We start from the raw sequence: 16,749 nt of genomic DNA, 5'->3' as shown, positions 1-16,749 counted from the left end.
GAAATCATACTGGAGTTGGAAAAATCCAGTGTGCAGGCGATTGTCATGCAAATGTGCAGGGCCCTTAATCATCTCCTGCTACACAGGACTGTGACTCTGTGCAACTTGCAGGATATAACGGATGGATTTGCAATGATCGGATTCGTGAACTGTGGTGAAGTGATAAACAGCACACATTTTGGCACCAGAACACCTTGCCCCAGAATACATCAGCAGAAAGGACTATTTTTCTATGCTAATGCAAATGCTGGTGGATCATTGGGGATACTTCACTGACATCAGTGTTGGCTGGTCAGGGAAGGTGCCTGACACTAACATCTTTAAGAACACAGGACTGTTCAAAAAGCTGAAAGTAGAGACTTTCTTTCCTGACTTACCAGATTTACCATTGGCAATGCCAAAATGCTAGTAGTGATCCTGGGAAACCCAGCTTACCCCTTATTCTACAGCTCATTAAGCTGTACATTGGTGACCTCAACAGCACCAAGGAACAATTCAACTCTACTGGTTCAGCAGGTGCAGAGTGGCAGTTGAATGTGCTTTTAGTCGTTTGAAGGGGTGGTGACGTTTACTCACAAGACTGGATCTCACTGAGAAAAATATCCCAGTGATTATAGCTGCCTGCAGTGTCCTGCATAATATCTGTGAAGCCAAGGGAGAAAAGTTGCCTCTGGGTGGAAGGTAAAGGTGGAACGTCTGTCTGCTGAGTTTGAACAGCCAGATACAAGGGTTATCAGAAGAGCTCAGCCAGGAGGTGTATGGCTCAGGAAGGCTTTAAAAGAGCATTTTAACAGTGAGCCATAGTAATGTGTTGTGGTGTGCTACGCTCTACCTGGCCCTGTAGTTTGGGGGCCTACTAGGAACTGTGTGGTGCTTGGTGCAAATTTATTAATAGAACACTGAGAATGTGTCTGTTCATTTTGTGGTGCTTGGTTTATGATTGACACTATTTGTCACAGATCCTATGAGTTGTGTCAGTGTTCAGTAACTAAGTGGGTGCTTTCAGTACCACCAGGCAGCATATGTTGGGAACCAGTAATTATTTTCCAAACAATACTGTTTTATAGAGTAATGAAAACACTTTAAAAAATTCTGTACAAGTTAAAAACAAGAACATTTGAAAACTTAATAAATTCCTGGATCAAAGGTTAAAGAAAGAGGAGGGACATCAACGTCCACTTACGTCTTCCAACATGATGTGTTACCTTTTTGATAGCAATAACATTTTAAGCAAATTAGCAATTCTATGAAAAAGGAGAATTGACAAAACCACGTTTACGCCAGCAATGACTTGGCCTAAGTGTTATCTTATCTGTATTCATTCACTGTACATAATTATAAATCATTAAAACTATAGCTATTAAAGTGCTTAATCTCACTATTTACAATTACTCATTTTATATTTTAATGTTATAAGTCAGTATGAGGGAGAGTTATGGGAAACATGATTCTTTAATGTCAACATTTCCTACCTTCTTTAAACATGAGGTTTTTTCACTTCAAATTCCAGTTTTATTTGTGAGAAATTTTTTCTGTGAATGCATTGAGTGGTGTCTCGATTTTAGGATCTTGATAGTTGCTTTTAATGATACCCCAACAATGTCCACTGATGGCAGGGCAAGAAGTAATGGGCTTCATCTGCAGCAAGGGAAATTTAGGTGGGATATTAGCTTTCTGACTACAAGGGTTGTTAAGCATTGGAATAGGGTTCTAAGGGAGCTTGTGAAAGCCCCATCATTGGAGGTTTTTCAGAAGAGGTTGGAGAAACGCCTTCAGGGATGGTCTAGGTTTACTTGGTCCTGCTTCAGCGCAAGGGGTTAGACTTGATGACCTTTTGAGAGCCCTTCCAGTCTTGCATGTCTATGATTCTAATATAGGAGAAACTGTAACGTGTATATGGTTTTATATGTTTGATGAGAACAGCCATTTTTTTTGGACTTCAGTATTTGCCAGCAAATAGAGTGCTTTACAACTTCGCTATTTCTACTTCATACTTTAGTGTATGCATCACAAACCTCAGTTCTTTCAGATTTTCTTCCCCAGGAGTGATTCTACAGTCTCCCAAATTAAAAGGAATTTGTTGTTTTATGAGCTTATCTCAACAGAGGAGAGAGACTTACCTTGGAAGAAGCTGGAAAACATTGGTTATATTAGTTCACAATCAATGCAAAAAAAAAAAAAGTTGCTCAGGGCTGAAACCCTCTAAAATGCTTGTTTGAACAAAAGATACCCTTTAAAGCTGCTAAATCAAATTATTATGGTTGACTGATAATTCAAAACTCTAAATACTTTTGTAGATGTTTTCATAAATTATAAGAAAAACATTGTAACACATTTTTCAGAAATGTAAATATATTATCTTAACCTGTTGGTCTGATCTTTCAGTTTACAAGTGTAATTACCTGGCATTGAAGAGAACCCACTCTTCTGTTAACTTTCCCTCTATTTACCATATAATTTCTTAAATTTCTTGCATTTTAAATTTGACTTCTATTGATGTGAAAGTCTTAATTGCTGAAATGCTAGTCACAAGTGTTTTAAATCTTCCAATAAGAAATTTTTGTTTGTTTTTTGGTTGCTTGTTAAAATTCTGTGGAGTAATAATCAGACATTTCCCATTTGTAGGTTTACCCTGGCTATTCACCTTTAATGTGAAGTTTTATCCTCCTGATCCTTCACAATTGACTGAAGACATTACCAGGTATGCATATTTTAATATAAAACTTGATAATCAGTGTTTTTTATATTGTACACTCTGCAAGTTAACAACTTACTTGCTTCCTATGTTTTGAATTCATTGCAGATTTTCTCTCCCCACTCCCTCCCACTCTCCCTCATAGAATAAGGGAACATAGAGGCCCGAGGTGTGGGAGGAAACTGGGATAGTTATCCTGGGCACAGGCTCCAATATGGCCTGGAAGTTTAAATATTCTGTCTGTTGCTACAGCACAGTTTGACTATACTGTGCTATGCTGCTGCTTTTTGTAGCCAGTAGGGAGTGAGTTGTAGTTGGCGACTGCATGATGATACCACACAGCTTTTCTTGCCCCAGTTCACAGCATGAGCAGTCCTGAGCTGGGGTGAGACCTGGGACTTGGTGGATCTGATAAGGCCTCCAGGAAAGCTCCCAAATGAAGGGGGGAAAGCTAGTTGAAATGGTGAGAGGTGCTAATGAAGGGGTCCAGAAGGAAGAGGGGGAAAAAGTAAAAGACCCCAGACGATGAGGATAGAAGTGGGATAGAGTGAAATAGCAGGAAGGAGACCAGAAAAGGGAATGAACTTCTTAAGGGTCAGGGGCGTGGAGCCAGTGGAAGTTGGGATGTAAGCAGTAGGGTAACTTATGTTGATAGGAGTACTGAGCTCAAAGATGTTAAGGTGCTTTATATGCTAGCGCTATATTAAACATAAACTGAATTGCTGAGAATACATTTTCATAGATAGGTATTAGAGATGGTAACAAACGCACAAATAAGATAGTACAACAGAATTGTTATCCTTTATTTTTTCTTCATAATAGCACCCATGTGCTAAATGCTTTTCAGATAACCAAGGAGGAAGAATCTGAGAACAGAGAAAAGTAGAAAGAGTTCAAAGAAAACGGGAAATATTTTTTTCCCTCGAGGTGTCTTGGTTTACTGTTTCAACATTGAACAGTTAATTGTGGTTTGTATCTTTAAGTGTTTTGAGGGGGATACAGAAATAGTCCAGATAATTTATTTTTAATTGTCAAACATTTATCCAATAGAATTTGTTTGTAGCAAACACAGTGGTATATAAAAGTTTTATTGGTACTCATTTAAAATTATTTACATAACTCACCACTTGGTAGCTTTTGCATTTGGGAGAAAAATGACCACTCCAAACATATGATATACAAAACAAACCTAGATATACAGTCTCTAATTACAGGTTTCAGAGTAGCAGCCGTGTTAGTCTGTATTCGCAAAAAGAAAAGGAGTACTTGTGGCACCTTAGAGACTAACAAATTAATTTGAGCATAAGCTTTTGTGAGCTACAGCTCACTTCATCGTATGTCTCTCATTCTACATGTAGTAGTATAGCTAATTGTATTAGTGTTCAGTTAATCTAAAACTAGCTTTGGGTGTCCATGCTTGCTATAAAACTATTTTCAGGAAATTAAGCTGGGCTTTTAGATTGTGTTCAGTTAATGTAAAATAGTGTTATCCTTGATTTATCTTTGAAATTTTCTAAATCCCCAATAATTTGAGCTTCACTATGAATTCAAAATAAACAAGTAAATAAAATTTACTTTTGTTTAGTATGCCATGTAAGATTACTTTGTGTATGCATAGCACGAGGCTTTATGGACAAGAGTTGCAAGGTACGAGATAAATGTAATTACTCACATGGATACGACCTGTCTGAGGGATGCAAGTGTTCACTGCTTATTGATATAGTGTGCATTCCTATGTTGTATGGCATGACTGGCTGGATTACATCGTGCAAAACAATTTAGATATATTACTGAAGTTTTAAAACCAAACCCTAGATTTCAAGGGGAAATAGATCATCCATTTTTAAATGGATTGTACCAAGCCTGACTATGAACATGACAGAGTTGGTAAGCAAGTTTATTATGTAAAACTAGACATACATTTGTACAGGGAACCAGAATATTTCTAATTTAACTGATTTATGAAAGATGTATTGATTCTTGTATTAAAACTGTAACTCCAAATCCTTTGTTTTTAGTTGACAAGATCTATCAGAAATGGAACTTTGTCTCTGTGTAATGGTTCTATCGGTGCATTGGGTTTTTAAAAACAGACTATTGGAACTACATGTTTGGACAGATTTTACTCAGCATGTGTGCTCTCTCAAATATCCTGCAGGAATATTTCTGTTTACCATAAGTAACTTTTTTTTTTTCTTTTTGCAGATATTTCCTGTGCCTACAGCTTCGTCAGGATATTGCTTCTGGCCGACTGCCATGTTCTTTTGTGACTCATGCCCTCCTTGGTTCATATACTCTGCAGGCCGAGCTAGGCGACTATGATTCAGAGGAACACAATAACCATTACATCAGTGAATTCCAATTTGCACCCAATCAAACAAAAGAGATGGAGGACAAAGTAGTAGAACTGCACAAAACACACAGGTGTGTCAGACCTGATGGAATAAAATATGTTGATATGGTGTTGGTTACATCTGTCATTTCTCTTGCTCTTAAAGATATGTATAAAATTGTATTAGATTGAAGAAGTTTAGCACTACTATAAAAGTCTTACATCAATTACATAGCTACAACATTTTTCTTATGCATTTAAATGGCACTTGTCTTTAGTTTGACTTTCCTTTCATCTCTTTTTCTTCTGTTTATTATAGCCCCTTAGTAGGCTTTCCATCAAAAAAGTCAATTATGGATTGCTTCTTGCTTTAGCCAGTAAAAATAGCAATAAACATTTCAGCTGGGAAAGTTTTGAAGCTATATTTCATGATACAGGCTTTTTTACTTGCTTTGTAAGAACAATAGTCTGAATTTATTTCATTCAGAGATGTTTTGAATAATATGAAGAAAACATTCAGAATCTGAAATTTTTCATTTAAATGAGCCACAAATATTCAGTCTCTAAACTAGCTACCTTTTGGTTTATTAAAAATACATTGTAATCTGATTATGAGGAGCCATTTTATGACTGATGTGCAGATAGAATTAAAATCCCAAAGTCTCATTACATGAAAAATATAAGTACACTGGCAATTGCTTTCAGTCAGCAAAATAAATCATACGTTTCTTTGCATTGACCAAAGGCCAAAGCCCACTGCCCTGAACTATACACTCTCTTTTTAGTGTTGTTGTTTTACCTTAAATAAACCATGGTCACTGCTTTAGTTTCACTGACAATAGGAAAAACTATTCTTGTTCCTCTCATACTGACGGAAGGAAGGTTATCTTTTGTTAGATAAATGCTATGTTATGAAGGTAGATTGTAAACTTCTTGGGGCAGGAACAGTCTTTATGTTCAGTTTGTATAGGATCTAGCACAATGGGGTCTTCGTCCATGACTAGGCATTACTACAATACAAATAATAATAATAATAATGAATGAATGAAATTGGGAGCTATATTGGGAGCAAAACCACCACTGTCTTCAATGGGCCACAATTTGGGCATATATTGGTCTCTAGATACTGTAGTGTTAATAGCAAAGGGTACAGTCTAAGTCAGAAAAGATTAACCTTTTAGTGTTGGACATTTGATAAAATAAACATGCCTTATTTACTGATCTTGGCATTTTAAAGGATACCAGTGAAATTCTGAAATTCATACCTCAGCAACGTGGGGGGGGAGAAGGGGGGGAGAATAGATTCCTTCCTTTGTTGGTGGTACTGTTGACCTAGACACAATTTTTTGCAAGGATGGCTTACCAGGGAAGCAAAGCATTTGAAATGTTTATGTATCTGTCCTGACAACTGAAAAGGGTCAATATTTTTTAAATGAAAGACTAGAATATGGAATATTCCAGAATGCGGTAAAAATTGTGTAGAACCCGTAAAAGCACTGAGATCCATGATGGTCATGCTCATGACTTTCTCTTTTCCTGATAAGTTAGTGAATGTGTCTTTAGGAGAGTGGTATGGTTTTGGTTTTGGTTTTGTTTTTTGTTTTTGTTTTTAAGCTCTTTAGAATTGAAAACAAAACAGTGCTAACCACAGCCCTTCTGTCAGGGCAGTTAGGGAGAACATCTACTCCAGTGTCAGAGGGCTGGGCAAATTCAGCAGATGACTGTTTAACATGATCCAAAGTGACTTTTCAATCTCATAACTTCATAAAAAAAATACTGATAGAGTTATAGCGAGTCATGGAAGAGATCCTTGATTGTGTTTTGGGGAGAGGAAGTGACGGCAAAGTGGAAGACAGTTCTTTGAAGTGAAAAAAGTGTTTGGGGCAGGGCAATTATAATTATAAGTATAGGTTATATTATTATTATATTATTATTATACAATAGGTTATAATTAAAATGGTTTTGCAACACTAAAGATAGTGAATATAATATACCATGAATGAGAATATACATACCTAAGATTTTGGGGCGAGAAATACAGAAGTGCAAAAGTACTCATGATTTAGACTCTTCTAATCTGAAATATTTAAAATACCCTAAATGTAGCTACTTTCACTTGGTTTTATTATCTTGACATTTATTTTTGACAGTAAACTGAAGGTATCTTTAATGGTTCTAGGAGCTTGACTCCAGCACAGGCAGATTCTCATTTCTTAGAAAATGCCAAGAGGCTTTCCATGTATGGAGTGGATTTACATCATGCCAAGGTATTGAACTAATTTATCTGAAAAATACTTACCACTACAGAGCACAATAAACATGGACCACTCAACCTGAAGATATATGTACGCTTAAGGATACTTAAATGCAAGCCCTTCAACTCTATACTATCTGGCAGTCACGTTAATTATTCAATTTATAGGTATAGGGACTCTGAGAGTTTATCTTCAGTCAAGGGTTATTTAGCCCATGTGGCTCCATACTTAAAAGTTGGGGGAAAATATTCTTTATTTTTAGAAGCAACTAAGTTCGTTTTAAATGTCAAATGTTTATTTCAGCGATAGGCTTGGAGAGGCAAATTGGAGCCTAAAATGTCTATAGTTGTTTTTTGTACCAGTGGGTGTTAAGTACAGATTTTTAATCTGGATGTTGGAAATGAACTTCCATTTCTATTGATATTTTAATTTTTAAAAGTAAACAAAAAGTATAATCCAATTTTTAAAAAATCAATGTTCCCAGAAAATCAGTAGCAAAATTCATTTAATGGATTAAGAATGATTAATCCTATATTTAAAAAGAGAAGCTAAAGCCAAATTTTTTATATAGTGTAAAAATACTAGAGAAACCTTCTGTTTTATTCAGTGGAACTAGGAAAGGTAGTTGGGTCTTGTCAAATGTTTTTGTAATTTTATTAATGGCCTTTCCCAGTTGGTCCTGGAAACGTTTGATGTAGGTACTCTTATATTTACTGGAGGTGTATGGTAAATACATCTGCAACCTTATTTCCACCACTAGTAGAAGTTCATGATGCCAGCTCACTCTTGTCTTGAATGGCTTTAAGAATTTTCACTCTCAGTGGTTCTAATGCTTGCAATTACTCCACAGCGATTTCTCATGGCAGGTAAAAGCTCTGACAAGAACTCTATTTTATGAGAACAGTTTGCAGCCCTTAAGAATTCTGCCAGTCAGTCTAGAATTTAGTGACAGCTGGATGTCAGCACTTTGTATTATTGCTGGTTGGTTGGGAGGATGTTGGTATTTGTTGTGCTATAACGTGGGGAAGTCTCTTCTCAGATTTGCATTACATGCAAGTCCAATCAGTAAATATTTGCTTCTGTAAACTGGTAAACTGAGATCAGACATTGTCATTGGGCCAAAATGATTAAAATACTATCTGCCAGCACCTTGATTGAAGTGGCTAAGATGACATTGTCAGCCAAATATCCACTTTTCTCCATCTTAATTGAAGTAATAGTTACATATAACAGCACAATATGATATAACCAACCTGCTGTATTTTTGATAAAATCTGTAAAGTTTGCAAGGCCTTTCATTTTTTCTTCTTCCTTTAATGCTTGCTGAAATGTTTAACATCCATCACATTTCTACTGCTGATAAATTTCTAATTTAGGTTTTTATATGCCTCCCCCTCACCATAATATTGGTATGTTTTCTAAAATTGCAGCCTGTACACACAGATGTGTCTTGTCACTGCGGACTGGACTGATGAATGCTAAACCATTGCAGGAGTCCCAACCTTGTTTATAAGATTAATAAATGCAGATTTTTCCTGCTGTTGTGTACCTTTTCTTTGCAAACCCTTTTGGCACTATTGTAATTTCAGCATGAAACCAGTGTAACAGACATCCCTCCTCCCAATTGTATTAACATAATGAACTCCATGAAATATTTAAATTTTGTCTAAAATTCTCATTTGCGGTAGGATTCTGAAGGTGTAGACATCATGCTGGGTGTATGCGCTAATGGGCTACTCATTTACAAGGATAGACTCCGAATCAACCGTTTTGCTTGGGCCAAAATTTTGAAAATCTCTTATAAACGCAGTAACTTCTACATAAAAGTCAGGCCAGCAGAGGTAAGTAGGGCTTTTATTCATTTCTTGCAGTTCTGTTCATAAACATGTTGAGATGTTTTATAGAAAATAGTGGCCAACCTTACTGCTGCTGGTCAAGAGTGAAAGCTAAAGTTCAGCCCACCAGCAAGATAATATTTTCCAAACTTCCCCAGAGTTCAAATGTTGGATTTCTATCAGCACCTGTTTGAGAATAAGGGATCTCTGAATCCTCTTCATAGGTGACCAGTCAGACCAAAAACTTGTATGTGGTATTCTAATTAACGAATCCTTATTAACTAGCTAATTCCTTTTATTTACTTACTTGAAGTCAATTAAAAATATAAGTAGCTTTTACATGAAATGATGTGAACTGTTAGCAGTGCTAATGGAGATTGCTATATTTCAATAGATGATGTGATTAATATGAAACCTTAATTTGAAAAAGATATCTCTTCCTCTTTCCTTGTGATTCATCGTAGACATAGGTGTATTGTCCATTCACGTGTACATCTTGTACTTGCATTTACATAACATTTTTGGCTTAGAAATTGAGACAAACTTAATATGCTGTGTAGCTTGAACACTGCCTAGTACAGTATTTAGTGAACTAAGGGGAGAAAGTGTGCATGGCTGCTGCTACAATTCTCAGTACAATTGGCTTTTTGCAGTATGTTTTATTTTTTTGTTTGTTTGTTTTTTTAATTCTGGGCAGCTAGTCATGAAACTTGTTGAGAAAACTAAGGCACTATTGGTTTTTCCCAAAGAAGAATCATTAGTAAGTACAGGTAGGAAGTGATGATGTGATTATTACCCTGCATGAGTAGTCCACCCGGTGCAATTATATTAGAAGTATGGAAAATTTGAGACATTTTGAGTCTCAAGAAAGGAGAATTAGTGCTTGTCACAGTAATGGAAATGTCTGAACTCGCTCAGTCTGCTAATCTGGCCAGCTTTCAGGAAATGTGTTAATTTATTTTGTGGCTCCTTTCCAGCTGGAACAGTTTGAAAGCACCATTGGGTTCAAATTGCCAAACCATCGGGCTGCGAAAAGGTTATGGAAGGTTTGTGTGGAGCACCATACTTTCTACAGGTAAATACTTAGGAAGTCTTCTCCTCCTTCTTCTAAAAGTCAAAACTATTTTTTTTCCCCAGGAAAGTGTGTGGGGGAGACTATATTTTCTCCACTTGTTTTGCATCCAGTTCTAGCTCCTATTGAAACCATGTGAAAAATACACATAGATCACTGATCCTGGACTATTAATTTGTAATATCTTAGATAAAAGGTTAATTAAATTCAACTTTATAGCTCAATTCCTAATTGACCATCCAGATCTGCATGAGTAAGAGTGTAGCTCTCTAAGATTTCAGTTTGTGCAGCAGCTGAACACTTAAGAGGAAACCAAAACTTGCAAGAACCCAGCTACTGTTTGGATATGAGGCCTTGTTAAGCATCAGGTCCTCTTATCACTGAGCACTATATGCAGTAGTAGTTGGGACCATGTGCTGCCATCTTTTCAGGGTGTTCTGGCTAAAGACTGCTCTCATCGTTGGAGCAGGGACCTGAACTAGGGTCTCTCTTGTCCTACGTGAGTGCTCTAACAAGCAGGCTATAGAGTAATTCTCACGCTCTTTCCTTGCCCAATGGTTATCAATTGTCCTTCATAATGGCAATTCTTAGTCACTAGAGCAGGGAATGAGAGTGAAAATGACTTCATAGTTGGCTATTTAGAGCACTCACCTATGATGTTGGAGATGCAGGTTCAAGCCCCTGCTCCAAATACTATTTATAAAAAGTAGAACAGGTTCAATAGGAGAGAATGAGAGAACCTCATGCCAGAATATCCCACCGCCCAGTAGTGAGGCCATTCTCCTGCAATTTAGGAGACGGAAGTTCAAATCCCCTTTACTCATGAGGCAGAAGGGGGAATTGAATTGGTCTCCCATATCCTGTGTGAGTACCCAAATCACTGGGCCAAAGGTGATTAAGGGGAGAGCCTCTTCCCCCCTCCTGCTTATTTTCGTGACTCTTGTCCTCCTTAGCTTTTGTAGAAATGCCCAAAATTAAACAAAATTTCAAGTTGTCAAAACAAAAACATTTCATCTTGACCCAGATTTAAAAAAAAATAGGCTTTTTGATTTTCAGGGATTTTTTGCAAAATTCTTTTCAGTTTGACCTACAAATAACCTTTTTTCAATTTTTCAGAATTTCCAGCAAACCAAAAAATCTATTATTTGTCCAGCTCTAGTTTGCATGCTAGTTATATACCCAACTATTAAGAATTAAGAATATAACCACTTTTCTGTGGGAATATATGCACTTGCTAATTGTATTAAGATATCTTGTTTGCCCTCCCATACTTTCAAAGAATGCTTTATTTTCAAATGTACTGTCAAATTTCTCCTGAAAACCGGAAATCTTGTTGTACATAATTAAATTGTATACTTGCATTTACACTGTAGTACCCCAGAATCTATCAAGTGAAAGGACAGCCTGTATTTTTGTGCAGTACTTGTCACAACAAGTGAACAAGTTGCCCTTGTTAATGCTTTCTTCAGAAAAAATGTACATCAAAAATTTACTGTGCTGTATTTCAGAAAATAAACCTGCTCACAAATAAATTTAGTTGAGATGTATTGCAATTGTTGTTTACCCTCCTATTAGTAACTCATGAACAGATATGTTCCTCTAATATTTTTCAGCTCCTTCTACCTTTTGGAATATTTGAAAGTGGGTAATGAGATTACTCTAGATTGATAGTATACAGTCTCATAAACCTTGCAGTGAACAAAAAAGCAGTTAAATAATAGCCATCTCGCTAGACAGCTTTTTGTGGCAGTTGTATATTTTCTAATGGGAATGATGTGGTTATAGTGGATCACAAATTAAATACGAATCAACAAGGCAATACTGTTGTGAAAACTGCAAGCATCATTCTGGGATGTATTAGCAGGAGTGTTTTGTGAGCAAGACACAAGATGTAATTATTCCACTCTACTCAGTGCTGATATGGCCTCAGCTAGAGTATTGTGTCCAGTTCTGGGCACCACATTTCGGGAAAGACTTGGACAAATTGGAGAAAGTTCAGAGGAGAGCAGTAAAATTTATTACAAGTCAGAAAACATGACTTATGAGGGAAGATTGAAAAAACTAGGTTTGTTTAGTCTGGAGAAGACTGCGGGGGGAACATAATATTCAAGTACGTAGAAGGTTGTACAAAAAGAAGGGTGATAAATTGTTCTCCTTATCCTCTGAGGGCAGGATAAGAAATAATGGGCTTAAATTGCAACTAAGGAAACTTAGGTTAGACATTAGGAAAACCCTTTTAACTATACGTGTAGTTAAGCACTGGAACAAATTACTTGGGGAAGTTGTGGAATCTCCCCCACTGGAGGTTTTTAAGAAGAGATTAGACAAACACTTGTATAGGTATTCCTGCCTCAGTGCAGGGGAGTGGAGTAGATGGCTTATTGAGGTCCCTTCCAGGTCTAAATTTCTGTGATTTCTAATATTTGTATGGCTTTGGGCCCATTATATTAATTGTCAGTAGAAATTGGAATTTCTCTTCTCTCAGGCATACCTCCTCTAGGCTTTATTTTTAAAGAAAATCCTGGTTTGCTATTTGCACTGTTAAGTTTCAGCTGTGAATCACTCATTAAATACATAATTTAGAAAGCATTCCTTTTTTAAAGCAGTTCATAGAGCGTCACACCTGACACTCTGTCTCAAGAAATTTGACATTTGACATTATAAACCTCACAAGCATATAAGGCATGGAAGGTTGTCTGATTAATAAAAATGTCAATATGCGATATGTGATTTTTCTCAAACTGAATATGAAGTTAAGAAAATCGAATCATTTGGTGAGTGCAATCCATGACCAGAAGTGACCTGCAGCACAGGCCTCTCTGCTGCATGGCTGGGATAAATCCGTGTTCTTGAAATGATTCAGACCGTTGCAATAGTTGCTTTGAAATGTGCTTGATAATTTATATTTTGTCATTATTAAATTAGTATCTAGTCCAAAATAGGAAAGAATCCTTAATTGAGCTACATCTATAGTAGCTGATCAGCTTAGATTTTTAAAAGGTAATTTGCAACTGTAAATGTTTTCATTGACACTTTATATTTATCAGAAAATCTTTCCACAGAAATAGAACAGAATTTAATTGGGTTTCATTCCAACCAGAAATAGATTTTTCTAGTCAGGCATGGTATTATAACAAGTACTAAGATTCAGATACTCTCACCATCATGTATTTCCACTGACGTCATCAGGCAGAAAATCCCCAGAACCTCTCATCAGGATTTTAAAATAAATAAATCCTGATCTCTCTTCTCTCATTGAATGCCAGAAATAAACAGGATCACAACTGTTACAGCCCAAAATTTTTTAATGTTTTTCTCTGCTTGTGCCACGTGTTCTGTGCATTCTACATGACAGCGAATTTTGCATGTAATTCACACATACAATTCAACTTCCAGGTTTAAGGAAAACTCTTTTTGTAAGGTTAGTAATTCCTTTTAGATAACTGAAGATGTATGTTAACATAAGCTTTGTATATTGAATGGTATCCCTCTTAGTTTAAAAGATGACTTTCCAAACTTTGTACATACACTATTAAATGTGAAAACAAGCCAATCTGTGCCTTTCTTTTATAATTATGGAAATTCAAACGGTATAGAATTCCAGTTATATTTCCAGTAAGTAACAATCCACTTTAAGAGCTGCTGTCAAACTGGTTATCTACTCTGCTCTTTGCAGGTAGTCTTACTCTTCAGCCTTGAAACTTACCATATTCAGAGACTGTGTGTGTATACCCATGTATACATTAATGCATATAGTTCTTGTGATGTTGTTGTATTTGAAATTTTCATTTTTTTCAGTGTCTTCCCCAGAACTTCTTGCACTGCTGTAACCATAGCTTTGTCGGTTATTACATGTAATTAAGCTTGAAATATAAAATATCCTTTAAAATACCCTTAATCAGGAAGTAATTAGCGCTCTTGTTTTTTCCTTATTAAAAGTTTATCTCAGCAGGGTAGAGGATAAAAATGGAAGTTAATGCTGTAGCCTTGCCAACATTGGAAAACAAAGAACAGTAACAACCCTGGAAATACATTCTCTGCCTTTTTTCTCCTCATTCCATAATAGAATTACTTTAGGAAACACTGTATTGGCATTAAGATGGTCACCATTTTTGCCTACTTACCTGAGGAGGGAATCTCTGCAATCAATGGAAGATCTTAAAAATATATTTTAAACTCAGATGCTTCCTGAGGAATTTGCAGAAGCTACAGGGAATGCTCAGATGCTTTTTCTAAATTCACAGAGGACTTCTAAAGGTTTCAAATATTGCAGAAGGGGAGTCTCTAAAAGGGACCAGATTGGAAATGGCAGCAGCAAGAGCCTTTGAAAATAAATGTGGATTTTGTGCTGCAAAATTCAAGAATTAATAGGCTCTCCATTTTTTGTGACCGCATTTTCTCCAATTTCAGGTTATCCCAAACTTAGTGCAATGTGGACCACAGCTTAGTAGAGGAGATTGTCCACAAGGAAATTTCTTTTCATACTACTCCTTGCATAATAGCCATATGGCATCTAAAGCAGTTGCTTGCATGAGAAAGTATTAAGGAACATACTTCTACTCTTTATCTCCCTCTCCCCTTTTGGATTTTTTTTTTTTTTTGGATTCCCTGTTGCTTTTATGGTCTGTCCCAGCATACTTTGCCTATGCCTAGGCATCTGGTTCTCTCATCCCCTTGCTTCTCTGGACATTCCTTCCTTGCTGTGCCACCAGTTCCAGTCCTTTTGGTGGTCACCTCCTGTTTCTTTTCTTCTAATGTAACAGTGACAACTAGGCTGGCTGCTCCTCATCCAGCTATTCTACAAGTAATAGATCTCTCTTTTGCAATAAAGATCCTGGATATCAAAAGAAGTAGCTAGAAACAGAGACTCAGTATCACATGACCAGCCAGTTCTTCATAGATCACAGTTCTGGAACTGTCAGAGTTTGCAACATGAAAAACCTTAAAGTTGGTATAGGCAGTAAATGCTAAAGCTGTGGACACCAAACAAATAATGTAAGATCTATATCCATTGAGATGCTTTGAGTAATTTCCAGGGATTTAGCATTTTATGATTTTTGTATGTTGCTGGACCATTACTGGCTTTTTCCCTCTGCCTTGCTCAAACCGAACTTTTAATCTTTTTCAATTATCAGTATCTTAAATGAAAACACCAATCTTTTAATTGCTAGAGCATTGATCTTTTAGCCAGATGCTATTAACTGCTGTTAGTGTTACTAATTTCTATTGTTGAAATACAGTAGAACATTACTAATTCTCAGTGATATCTAGACCTATAGCAAATTTCTGAATATCATGATTAGCAATTAAAGCAAAAAAAAATTTAAGTGTAATCCACTGCCAAATTTATTAAATTCAGTTATTTTGATACTTGTAGCTTAATTTTCTTTGTACTTTTTTGCAAGATAAGACCAACTTTTACCAAATTTTAACGATCTTGTATGCTATTTTTATCTGAAGCTTGAATTTTATCATTAAACAATTTTCCTTTCCAAATTAACTCATAGTATGATGAGCAGTTATGAAGTGCTGCAGTAAAGCATTTACTAAAACTAGAGAAATGACTTTTAATCTCATATTTGTTTTTTAGACTTGTATCACCAGAACAGCCTCCGAAAGCGAAATTCCTGACCTTGGGTTCCAAGTTCCGCTACAGTGGCCGTACTCAAGCACAGACGCAGCAGGCTAGCAACCTTATAGACAGACCAGCTCCGTACTTTGAGCGCACCTCAAGCAAACGTGTCTCCAGGAGTCTTGATGGGGGTAAGAGATTCTGATAAGGAGATATCATGTATTACGTGACTGTTTCATTGCATCTTGCTGCTTTCTAAATTCAGTTTATAACTTTAGAAAATCCTAACATCTGCATGCCTAGAATGTTAATAATCAGACTTTATGAAATTTGCAGCTCAATTCTACAGATTCATGTGTGTTGACTGCCAACTATATTACACCTATTCCCAGGTGCTTTGTAAAAGCATTTTCTGCAATTCCTAATGTGTTACTGTTTTTGTGTTTTCTTTGGGGGGGAAATAACCTTTTTTAGCAGTGATACTGTGAGTGTGCTAACATCATGAGCTGTAAATCTTTTTGAAAAAGCTTTGTAGAGTAAATACAAATTTTGCTAAGCCAGACTTTTTTTTTTAAAGGTTTACTACACACATTACAAATAATTATAATGTAATTGTAAATTATGGATATTTAGAAATAACATTGGTATGTCTACTTGCTAAATTGCTTAATGAAGAAATGTTAAGCATGGAATTGGACTAAAACACAGGAGTTCTGGGAGCCAGCAGAGGAAAATGGATGCCTAGATCTGCTCAGGCCCACAAAAATCCACCAACATCACTATATTAAGGTTACAGGTTTTTTGTCTCTGGGTGATTCATTCTGTTCTTTAACATCCTAGTAGCAAATTGACCTGGTTTTTAACCCCTCTCTCTCTCCCCGGGTTCCCCAAAAATCACAAAGAAACAGAGGATCTCTTTCAGCCCTGTGCAGGGCAGCATGGCAGCACTCAAGGAGGAGTGCCTAGTAGGCCTGAATCAAGTCTACAA

At 36.5% G+C, this 16,749-nt stretch overlaps 1 protein-coding gene across 34 annotated transcripts in view; it reads left to right on the top strand.

Annotated features, from left to right (window-relative positions):
- EPB41L2 (erythrocyte membrane protein band 4.1 like 2) overlaps positions 1 to 16,749 on the top strand; it is a 253,487-nt gene that overhangs the window by 186,574 nt on the left and 50,164 nt on the right. For all 34 annotated transcript variants that reach the window (XM_043510960.1, XM_043510955.1, XM_043510959.1 and 31 more), the window contains 6 exons: positions 2,626 to 2,701; positions 4,901 to 5,119; positions 7,207 to 7,294; positions 8,971 to 9,123; positions 10,095 to 10,192; positions 15,780 to 15,952. In XM_043510960.1, coding sequence (XP_043366895.1) covers positions 2,626 to 2,701; positions 4,901 to 5,119; positions 7,207 to 7,294; positions 8,971 to 9,123; positions 10,095 to 10,192; positions 15,780 to 15,952 — 807 coding nt within the window. The remainder of the gene's footprint in view (positions 1 to 2,625; positions 2,702 to 4,900; positions 5,120 to 7,206; positions 7,295 to 8,970; positions 9,124 to 10,094; positions 10,193 to 15,779; positions 15,953 to 16,749) is intronic.

The sequence above is a fragment of the Dermochelys coriacea genome, chromosome 3 (genome assembly GCF_009764565.3).
Source record: "Dermochelys coriacea isolate rDerCor1 chromosome 3, rDerCor1.pri.v4, whole genome shotgun sequence".
Taxonomy (NCBI): domain Eukaryota; kingdom Metazoa; phylum Chordata; order Testudines; family Dermochelyidae; genus Dermochelys; species Dermochelys coriacea.
Note: the sequence above shows the minus strand (reverse complement) of the source record. Positions and strands in the feature narration are given on the sequence as shown.